Raw genomic sequence first — 11,858 nt, forward strand, 5'->3', positions numbered from 1 at the left:
ATTTAAGACAACATCAAGGAAAATTAGAAAATAGTAGTAGTAGAAGAAATTTGTGGGATTACTCACTGATAGAATTCTAGCAGATATATCAACTATTTCATCATGCTGTTTCCGCTACAGCTCTTATAAAAACTTCAGACTGCTCAATTTATGGATAAATCAGCAAAAATTATACCATAAGCTTTTTAGAACAAACTAATATAGATTATGAGTTAAAAAATAATTAAACTTAGTAGAACAATCATTAATATAGTTAGGGAATCATGTGAACAATTTGGAATCTCAATTACAGCTTTTTAGGAAAAAACATGACAAGATGCAATGTCCATGGAACTGATCCTAATAGTATAGCTACCCAAATATTTGAGTGATTAAAAAAAATAAATCATGTAAACAATTTGACCTCTATGCTTTTACATTTTGTTCCTCTCACATGTTTTATTTTGCTACTCATTGGTTTAGCCTCTTGTGCTTTTATGTAATATTCTGTGATTATTCTCATCTATGATAACTGAAGTCTATAGATTTCATCTTTTAAATAAGCAAATGGGATTTGTAGAGGGTCAGGAGGTAATAATCTATCCTAGGTCTTAAATCTCACCATAATTTGTCTCAACAACATCTCTTTTCTTTTATCAATAGCAGAATTCTAGTGAGATATTGATCAAGGCCAGTACTCAATTGAGTTATATTCAGTTTAATCTTATTCTATTTACCAGATTTCATTAGTCTCATGCAAAAGTGATTGGTGCTCTTCGATTTTCTTCTCCGCAAGGTCATGGAAAAATATTAGATTTTAGATTCCTTTGCAAGTTACTGGAGACAGAAGTGCAGTTCAAAAGTCCAGTCCGGAGTGTGCATTTACTTCCATTCTACGTTGCTACTAACTCATTTATGGTCGGTGTTTGTTTTCAAAGAGGACTAATGACATAAGGGGGTAAAGTCTGGACTCAAGGGTGAGTTGGATTTAAGTGACGCGGCAAAGCGAAAGATGTTACCTACTTCAGTAACATCCAAAACGTCAACACCTCCTTCGAGCCGGATTCGAACCAGCGACCTAAGGATGACCACGGGCTCAACCACTACAGTCCTCCGCTCTACCAACTGAGCTATCGAAGGGTGTCTTGCGTTATCTTTACGTAAGCCCTATTTCAAAGATGTCATGCTAAATCTTTTCCTGAATTGTTTTTTTTATAACCAAGAAAATTACGTCACTTAGAATATTTAGCCGGACAATACAACGTGCGTATTTTCCATTTCCTCTGGGCGTCGCCTAATGCTTACCACTCAGGTAACTGTGGGTGTACCCCGCTTCATTTCTCCTCAAGCTCACTAGTAAGTCTCGGAGCCCAACCCCTCAGTCTTTCTGTTTCGCATTCTCTTCTACCTTCGCCTTTTCTGGAAAATCTTTGCATGAGCCTATAGAAAACTTGGGCTTATCCGTTTCTCCCCCCCCCCCCAATCTTTTCCTTTCTTTCTCCTTCCATTTTCTAGTTCTTGCTGGAACGTGGGGACTTCGGATGAAACGGCCTCCCTGCCCCTCGTATTGGTTGTACTTGTACAGATTTCCCTAGACTCCCGGGTCCAGGCGAGAGAGGCGGAGCTTTCTTTGTTGCCCACCACGGCTTTCCGGTGGATTTGCTCTCCACTTTCACCACCAAGTAACCCCTCCTACTTTGAAGCTCACTCTCTTCTACCCCCAATCCAAAACCTGGTAGCTGTTGCCTAAAGACTTCCGCGTCACTTCCCTTCTTTCTCCAGGTGCTGGTCCATGATTTACAGTTTTTGTTTTCCCCGCCCCCTACCCTCCCTTCAGATTTCTCCTTCAGGTACCCCACCCTCTCAGTTCCTGCCTATTCACTTCCCACGACCCAGTCGGGCACCCACGTGGGTCACACGCAAAGATGGTGACGACCCTCTTGAACTCGCCTTCACCCACAAAATACCACCTCCAGATCCAAGAACTTCAAAATTCCCTTATCCAATCATTATTGACTTTTCACCTCTTTCTTTTCCTTCCCTTATAACATTCCGCACTTTTTGCACTATGACCTCCAAACCTTTGGCTCTTCTATTCTCTCCTAGGTTATCTCCCCTTCACTGACCACTCTCTTCTTTTTGACCCTTTGGTAAACCAATTCAATTCCATAGTGTTCTCCTCCCTTAAGTCCTTATACCATCTGCTCGCTTATACCCAGCAAAATCTCAGCCTTGCATCCTCCCGTTATTTTCCACCATTGTTCGACACACAAGTCGTTAATGAGAGTAGGAGAAATCGTACCACGTTTCTGTGTTCATCTCAATCAGGCCCTTACTGCGGCTGAGCAATTCTTCTCTACCTGCTTTATCAACTCATTCTCTACGGGAGATTTTCCAAGGATTTCTCTCCCTCCTTAAACTTTCCCCTCTCGACACTACCTCAGCTGAGAACGCCTCCTTTTATTTTACAGTAAAAACATTGAGAGAATCTGCCTTAATCCTCTTCTTCTCTGATTCCTCACCTATTTAAGCCTGAGAGACTGAAAGGGCCGTGTAGTCCTTTACAGTAATGGGGAAGATAGTAAGTTCGGTTTTGGATATGTTGAGTTTAAATTGTGTTTAAAGCCTTTCACAACCTACTGTCTTCTTGCCTTTCCAGTTTTCTTACACCTTAATCCCCAACATGTACCCTTTGATCCAGTAACTCGGACTTCCTTGCTATTCCACAAACAAGACATTTTATCTCCCATTTTCATGCTTTTTCTCTGACATTCCCCAAGCTTGGAATGTTCTCCCTCCTAATCTTCACTTCCTGCATTCCCGGGATTCCTTTAGATCCCAGCTAAAATTCCATCTTCAGGAAGCCTTCTCCAACCCCTCTCAATTCTAATGCTGTCTTCTCTGAATTAGTTCCTAGTAATCATGTATAAAATTTGTTTATATGTACACACATTTTTTTATTCATTGTTTCCCTCATTAGATTCTAAACTCAGCTGCAGCAGAGATTTCTTTTGCCCTTCCCCTCCTTTGTCTCTCCAGAATTTAATACAATTCTTGGCATAGTAGACATTTAATAAATGTGGATTGATTCTCCTCCCCAAAGGAACATATTCCCAATTCCTTCTTTCCTAGTCCAACATGGAGAGGATTCTCTTTCTCATTCAGATTCCAACAGGATATTAAAAAGCTTTGACAACCATGAGTGGTATAACTAGCAGTTCTAGGTTAGCACTTCCCCACTCTCATCCCATTAAAGTCTGAAGCTTTCCTCAGATTCTACACCACTACTTGATACACGTTTAGCAATCTAGACAACTCTGCTCAATTAAACTTAATCTCGGTTTCTTTTTTGGCTCCTTTACTCAAGACTCAGAGAGAAACAGAACCGGGAACCGGAATGGACAGATCCAAAGTATATTAGATAGGGAACATAAAGTCCTTTTTAATTCTTCTTTCTCTAAGCAGCTTTCTAAATAGTAAAAACTAAAACAATTCTCAAATATTTCTTTACTATTCATCTGGCTGCTTGTTCAATATTACTAGAATTTGTGGCACAATGTCCCTCAAGACCTTGAGCTCACCCTAGGGACATCAGATCCTAGTGCTACCCCAAAGAAAGTTCCATTTTTCTCTTTGATTAATTTCCTGCACCTAGAATAGCTCCAGGAAAAAAACAAAAGCAAAAACAAACAAACAAAAAAAAAACAACAAAGCAAAACAAACAAACCAAAAAAACTCCAAATTGGGTTATATTTAGCTTATATCTAGATTTCCCACAAATGTGAATAACAGGCTCCCAGATTTCATATTTCAAGAATGACTAGGACAACTTTTATTTCACTCCATTAAAAAGTAAGTATGATGCAAAGTACTCATAAGAGTCCATGAATGGATAAAAAAAAAATATGTTATAAATAATCTCTTGTCCTCTCAGAAAGGAATTGATCCTTGACATTCTAGGTGGTTCCTTAAAAGTCCTGCTTGTGGGGGAGATAAAGTTGTAATTTCAGATTGGCAAAGAGACTTTGGAGAAACCAAAGAGAGAAAGAAGAGAGAATGACTGGAGATAAGACTAGGATTTTGAATGAAGGACATTAGCTTCAAGAAGACCTGACTTCTCTGAAAAGATTGAAAAAAAAAGGTTTTTTCATCCCTGCAGTTTCTCTAGTCCCTTAATTCTGAACATCTGAAATTTTGGTGGAAGAATGGCAACTTGGATTCACTAGTATCCAGTCTAGAGGGAGTCTGCTTTTTCCTCCATGTAGCCCTGTCTTCCCCATTTAAGGAACTGGTTTGTTCCATCCTCAGAAAGGACAAATTTAAAATAGGTCTGGGTGAATGAAGCGAAAAACATCAGATTCCAATGGTCAGAATAGGACTCATAGCCAAATCCTTGTTCAAAGCTGTAGTAAGTGAGTGAGCATAGCTAAGGGAGTAGATTTTTTTCTTAAATAAATATACTTGTGTTTCCCATTTAGAAATTGCAACATTCATCTCATATTCTTGCAGTTTTAAGTTTAAACTTAATCTAACAACAATGTATTTTTAGACAGAACATTTCATATTGGTCTTTGATCTTCACTGGTGAACAGGTGCTGAGATTCTGAAGTTTGAAGAATGTGGTTATAATATTAGTGTAACTATGGAAAAACTGAGGCAAGAGATTAAAGAGTATTTAATAATTTATTTAAAAGGGAGAGATTTACTGGGACCAAGTGGATCCAAGGTTTGGTTCCAGGGCTGAATGAGACTATGGTCTCAAAGAATCCAACCACCAATGTGAGTTCTCAATGACTTATATACACATGGCTCAGACTCAGGAAGGAGACTGAGGCAGGGGCAGAGTCAGGATGCTGAAAGTGAGACCGGGACTCTGACAGGGTGGGTGGAGCCATCAGAGAGGGGGATGACATCATAGGGTGAGGCAAGCTGGAGATGGGGAAAGGCATCTAGGTAAGACGGTATCTGATATTCTGATATCTTGGGATGGGGAGAGGCATTCTGATATTCTAAAACATAAGATCTTTTATCCTTATCAAATATTCTGATTAAGAGGGAAGGGTGGTTTTGCAGGATTGAGCAGAACAAGTATAAACTGAGGGAGAATTAGGGAAACTGAATAAGGAGAATTAGGGAAACTGAGTCAGGACAATAAAAGAGAACTGTGGCATGACATTAGATGTTCTTAATTCTCTGTGTGAGACTGCAACGGACACAAGCAGCATTAAGAGTAAAGTCAGACTAATACATTGTTGGTGGAGTTGTAAACTAATCTATTATGTTGTTTTTTTTTTTTAATTCAAGTTGCTTATTTTCAAAACCCATCATAGATAATTCTCAATATTCACCCCTGCAAAAACTCTGTGCTCAAAACTTTTTTTCCTTCCCTTATCTCCACTCCCTTCCCTAGATAGCAAGCAATACAATATGTTAAACATGCACAATTTTTCTATATATATTCCTACAATTATCATGGTGTGAAAGATCAATCAAATCAATCAAAAATCAGATCAAAAAGGAAAAAAAAATGAGAAAAACAAAATTGATCTAACCATTCCATCAAGCAATAAGTAACTATGCCTAAAGGGCTATCAAATTGTGCATACCCTTTGATTCAGCAATTTCTCTATTGCTGCAAAAATGTTTGTAGCAGCTCTTTTTGTAGTAGCAAGGAACTGGAAAATGAGTGAATGCCTATCAGTTGGAGAATGCTTTTATAAGTCATGACATATGAATGTTATGGAATATTATTGTTCTATAAGAAACAATCAGCAGGATGATTTCAGAAAGACCTGGAGATTCTTACATGAACTGATGCTAAGTGAAGTGAGTAGAACCAAGAGAATATTGTACACAGCAATAATAATATTATATGATGATTAATTCTGCAGGACATGGATCTTTTCAATATTGCGGTGATTCAGGCCAGGTCCAAAGGACTGGTGATGGAGAGAGCCATCTGCACCCAGAGAGAAGACTGGGGGAATTGAGTGGATCACAACATAATATTTTCACTTTTTTATTGTTGTTGTTGTTTGCTTTCATTTTGTTTTCTTTTTAATTTTTTTCCTTTTTTTTGGCCTGATTCTTCATGTGCAGCATGATAATTGAAGGAATTTCTAAAGAAGAATTGAACATGTTTAATATACATTGAATTACTTGTCTAGGGGAGGGAGTGGGAGAAAGGGAGGGAGAAAAAAATTTAGAACACAAAGTTTTGCAAGGGTGAATGTTAAAAACTATCTATGCATATGTTTTGAAAATAAAAAGCTTTATAAAAATAAAATAAAATACAAGCATAAAAATACATTTTTTTTTTAAGAAAAAAGAATTTATCCATTTTGCATCTAAAAAAAGAGTAAAATCAAGAAGTCTTTAGCACTTTTAGGTACTCTTTGTTTTCATACTTTTAATCAAGGTTATCTCATTTATTTTATATAATTCCCTCTAGGCAGCTAGATGACACAGTGCTACAGGGGAGTTGGTAATACCTGAGCTCAAATCCTGACTTATATACTTATGACCTATGTGACCCTGGGCAAGTCACCTGTTATCTTCCTCAGTTTCCTTACCTGTAAAATAAGGCTAATAATGGCACCTACATGTGTAGTATCCAACACATAGTAGATTTGTAGTAAATACTTGTTTACTTCTTCCCTCTATGTCTTATTAGTTAAGCATATATCTTCTATTTGTATGAACTAATTTTTATAGTATAATATTTAATAATAAGGTCATATATCTATTTTGAAATTGGGAAGTAGAGTATAAGATGTTGATCTAAACCTAGTTTTTGCCTGTATAGTACTTTTAAGAACTTCAAACTTCCCCTTCAAATAAAGGCTATGTTTTAAAAAATTTTTTCTAGTGATGCTGTGTGATTGTAATTCATGAAATATCAATGTAAAAAGAGGGTCATCCAAAGGTAATGGAGAAATGCACAAGTGGTGGGTGCAAGTTGACTGAATTACCAGTAAAAAATGTATAAGAGGAAGGTTGTAAAGTATGCTGCCCGGAACTGTGACCAGAAAAGATCTAGTCTTTTGGCAAAAATGAGAACTAATCACTGGTTAGCTTTTATACTCCATTGGAATATATATATACAAAATGTCATGAGACCATAGATCAATTGAATTTTCCTTTTTTTTTTTTTTTTAAACTATAATCTGTATGGGGACTAATTCTGGACAGAAACATCTTGGGTTAATAGTTAATTTTCCCACTCACATAAATGACTAGATTCAGTTTCATAATATTATTGCATCACTGACAGGTGGGAAAAATCTATTCTTCTGGACTTTCCCCATGCCCTCTGAATTTGAGTCAACTTAGGGTTTGTTTATTGCCCTCAACAAATCTCTGAAAATCTAGATGTCTCATCATAACCTGCTCCTCCTCATTGCCTCTTTCTCTACTCTTTTGCAAACCTTCCTTATGTAGAAATCATTAGAGGTATATATATGATAAGAATCAATAGTGTAACAGGAAATGAAAAAACCACTACAGCATCCTTACCACATATGGAAATTTTAAAGATAAATACAAGATATGACACTTAGGCAATAAGCATTTATTATGCACCTACAATGCTACAATGTGATGGGCACTGTTAAATGATAAATAGAAATAATATTATAAAAAAAAAGAATAGTATTTTTTTAAAAGGAAAAAAAAATCCCTAACTCTCAGTAGTTCAGAATCTAATGAAGGAGATAGCATGCAAATAAATAGCTGTGATGTGGAAATATCCATGGATTCACTGATAGATACTACTGCCAATCATAAATATCAACATGCAAAAATATTTCATTAACGGATTTATTTTATGCTTTGCATAGTCTCATGGTATCTAGAAATAACAACTGATTTCCAGATAGAGTTTTCATATAACTTATATAATTTTGCTAATTTCATCAAGGGAAAAAAAAGGTACAATTGGATTTTATGACTGCCAAACAGCAAAAGAAGATTTATATTTCAAAGATAAGATTAAAAAATTACTAGTGAGTTAATGAAGAGGAAGGTTTGCATGTAAAAGACAGGAACGAGAGAGAGATTATAACAGGTCAAGTTATTAATTGATCAACAAACACTGAGAGGAGTTACTCTGGAAATTATAACTAGCTAAGTAATAGTTATCACAGAGCTGGACTAAAGTTTCTTTTACCACTAACCAGCTAATTATATGGGTTAAACTACTGGTGATCTCAGCCAAATTCTACTCTATAAGGAAAGCTTTGGTTATTTATTTGACTTTTTTTTTTTTCAAACAAAATGTTCATCCTGAAAAATTAGAGTTATAATAGTTTGGGAAAGACTTCTTGTAGACAGTAGGATTTTAGCTGGGACTTGAAGGATTATAGGGAATCTAGGAGATAAAGATGAGGAGGGAAAACATTCCAGTCCTAAGGGAATGACTTGTCTAGAAATAGAAAGGTGAATGCTACTGGATCAAAAAGGAAATATAAAGTGCAAGACTGGAAAGGTGTAGTCCTTCTAGAGCCCCCAAATTGGGGTGCCAAAATGTACCATCCAGACTAGCTCTCTAGAGGATCTTGGGACTAGATTTGGTCTTAGTGGTGGAGCGAAAGAGGCAGGAGACTCATGAGAATGGTCAAAGATGGAGTGTCCTTATTTCAAGTCCTCTCAGCCCTTAAATGCTTTGGTATGATTACATCATTACAGCACACTAAATATGTGCCAAGTAGAGAACCATTATATCATCACATCACATTGAGCAAGTGCTAACTATAAGCACCCTACTATAGATATGCAAATGCCTTTCTATACTGTAAGTATCCCTTGCTTCAAATAGAACACAGGTGGTCATGCCCTTCCTGACTTCTCAGGAAGGGTAAAAACACCAAAGGGAAATAAATGGAGAGACAAACCAGACATTGTCAGCAGGTTCCTTCTGGGATGAAAGGTCTTATACCTTACCCAGAGTTCACCCACTGTCTGTGGCCCTCTACAGAAGAGTAGGGGAGAAGTAGATTATGAAGGATTTTGAACACCAAGCAGTGAATTTTTCAGCTGATTCTGGAGATGTTAGGGAACTACTATAGTTTATTGAGTATGAAGGAGGATGCTTAGGTAGGACTTACAAATATGGAAAAATCACTTCATTTACTGAATGGAGGATGGACTGGATTGTGGAGAGAAAGGCAAACCAACCAACTATTGAATAGTCCAAATGTGAGGTGATGAAGTTCTGTATTCTAGTGATAATAGTATCAAAGGTCATAAAGTGCCTTATTTCAGAGATGTTGGAAAAATCAATAGGTCTTTGCAACAAATTGGATAAAGGAGTTGGAAGATAGTGAGGAGTGTAGAATTACAACTAGGTTGTGAGTCTAAGGAACTGGGAGGCTAGTGGTTCTCTAGACAATAACAGAAAATAGGATTGGAAGGGCAAAAATAATGAGTTCTGTTTTAGGCATGTTGAGTTTAAGATTTATGAGACATTCAGTGTGATCTATTTGAAAGGCAATTGGAAATTCAAGCCAGTTTCTATCAACCACTCTTTCCCAGTGTATTAACATTTTTCAACATGCCTATATTTTTAGATCATTTTAAAGACAATTTACTCACCAAGCTCTTAAATTTAATTGTCCTTTATCTGGAAATCTCTGTACATTTATTTCTCCATCACTATCTGATATTAGATTCTTACTGATGAATATCACCTTGTTTGTTATCTTTCTCTCATACCTGTCTCTGGTATGAGCCCATCTGCTCCCTAGCATCTTATGAGGTAGATAGTTGCAGAATTACAGAACATAGTTTTTATAAAAAATCATAAAAGCTACCATTATTTATCACATTCAATTGGCCAGTAAATACTCATTTAAATTGCCAGTATTTCCCAGAATAAGTTCATCTCCACCCCAACTTTAATAAAAATAAATATGAGTTTTATAGAAGACAGAAAAGAAAAGTGTTATAATTAAAGATAATATGTCCCAATGACAAGAAATAAAATAGTCTTTCATGACATTTTTACCTGAAGCTAGATGAAGATGAAATATGGGAAGCAGAAGAGCTGATCAAAAGTTACTCCCCATAAACCCTTCAGGGGTCTCAAGCTTCCATGACTATTGGCATTTCTTTAAGTTGGAAACTAGTCGCTTGGTTCAATTTTCTTTATTTCTTTTCTACCTGATAATAAGTATTTAGGGGTAACAAGCAGCTTTAAAAAGGTTCAAGCAATCAGACTTGATTTACTGGCATGTCTTTCTGTGCTCATTAGGTAAAAAAAGGTCTTGTAAACTTTCATATTTGTAGCAAACTTGCTGACTTTAAGGAAATTTATTTAATCAGAAAGAATCAGAAAATTCATTTGATATTTGTAATTGGTAATGACAATTTTTTAACTTGGCTTGTGAATCCTTCATTAAGAAAAGGAATATTAAAAAAGAGAAAGAAAAGGAGTAAGAGTTAGGTGAATCCTTTTAAGTCTTTGCTAGTTCTAGAATTCTGCAGTTTGGTGTTGCTGAAGATGTTAATAGAATGAACATGGTAGTGAGAAAGATTTTCCTAAGATTGAAGGACTATCACGTATGGAGACAAGCCTGATTCTCATGCAGTACCAAAGCAACAGGAAGAATGCAGAGGCAAATCAGATCTCTTCTTTCTTCTTAATTTCTTTCTTTTTCCTACCATAACTCTAATGATATCAGAAATGCCTGGAACAAGCTAACATTTTTTTAAGCATATCTTTTAAAGCTACCTTTACTCGTTCATTTCGAAGGGTATAAATGACAGGATTCATTAGTGGCGTCACAAAAGTAGTCACTACTGTCACTGCCCAGTTTGTGCCAACAGAAGTACTTTGTGATGGTCGGACATAAAGGAAGATAGCACTTCCATAGAAGAGCGTAACCACCATCAAGTGGGAGGTACAGGTGGAGAAGGCCTTCTGTCGGCCTGAGGCTGAGGGTATTCGAAGGACAGCCAAAACAATGTGACCATAGGAAGTGGCAGTAAGCAGAAGAGACACCATGATGACCACTGAAGCCAGAGCAAAATCAACCTCTTCCAATTGCTTGGTGTTGGTGCATGCCAGACGAAGCAGGGGGCCACTATCACAAAAGAAGTGTTGGATCACTACATCCTGGCCACAAAAAGGCAGCAAGGCCACAACTACAGTAGGACCAATCACAGGGAGAAGGCCCCCTGCCCAGCATACCAGAGCCAATCGTAAGCATATGGCCCCACGCATCAGTATAGGATATCTCAAGGGATGACAGACAGCCAGGTAACGATCCACAGACATGATAGCCAGAAGCAGGAACTCAGAAGCACCAAGGCAGAAATAGAAATAGAATTGAATAATGCAGGCAGTGAAAGAGATGGTATGCTGACCTGAAAAAGAAGTTAGTCAGCATCTTGGAATAATCACCGAAGTGATCAGGATCTCCAGGAATGAGAGGTTCCCCAGGAAAAAGTACATAGGAGTCTGCAGGCGGGGATCAGCTCCTACCACACTTATAATGACCATATTGCCCATTAGTGTCAGCAGGTACACTAGCAGGAATATTGAACAGAGCTCAGTTTGCAGGCTGTGAAGAGTGGGGAAGCCTGCCAAGATGAACTCAGTCACACCACTGCTCTGATTCCTGCCCATAGCCACTAGTTTTCTCACCTGCGGAAAAAGGGAAGGATAATCATGGTGAAAGAATGCACATCTAGGTACTTACCTGCCCCTCTCCCTCTCACTTTCTTTCCTCATTGGGACATCATACCAAAACTAGATGGAGCTAAGGTCATCTTCCAACAGGCTGGATACTTTTAAAGAATAGCTGAAGTCCAGGTGTAGAAACCTAAACCTTCAAAATAAAAAGCCTGCTTCCTTTACTACTACCTTTCTCAAAATAAGT

The 11,858-nt window shown here is 37.4% G+C and overlaps 1 protein-coding gene and 1 non-coding gene across 2 annotated transcripts in view; both read right to left on the reverse strand.

The window, feature by feature from the left end:
- Window positions 1-1,029: 1,029 nt before the first annotated feature.
- TRNAY-GUA (transfer RNA tyrosine (anticodon GUA)) lies at window positions 1,030-1,119 on the reverse strand. Its single transcript is given in 2 exon segments — window positions 1,030-1,065; window positions 1,083-1,119. It is a non-coding gene; the product is annotated as a tRNA-Tyr (tRNA).
- Window positions 1,120-10,654: 9,535 nt separating this feature from the next.
- OR6S1 (olfactory receptor family 6 subfamily S member 1) overlaps window positions 10,655-11,858 on the reverse strand; it is a 16,135-nt gene continuing 14,931 nt past the window's right edge. The window contains 1 exon segment of the mRNA XM_074284759.1: window positions 10,655-11,623. Coding sequence (XP_074140860.1) covers window positions 10,655-11,623 — 969 coding nt within the window.

This window comes from Sminthopsis crassicaudata, chromosome 2 (assembly GCF_048593235.1).
Source record: "Sminthopsis crassicaudata isolate SCR6 chromosome 2, ASM4859323v1, whole genome shotgun sequence".
Classification (NCBI taxonomy): Eukaryota; Metazoa; Chordata; class Mammalia; order Dasyuromorphia; family Dasyuridae; genus Sminthopsis; species Sminthopsis crassicaudata.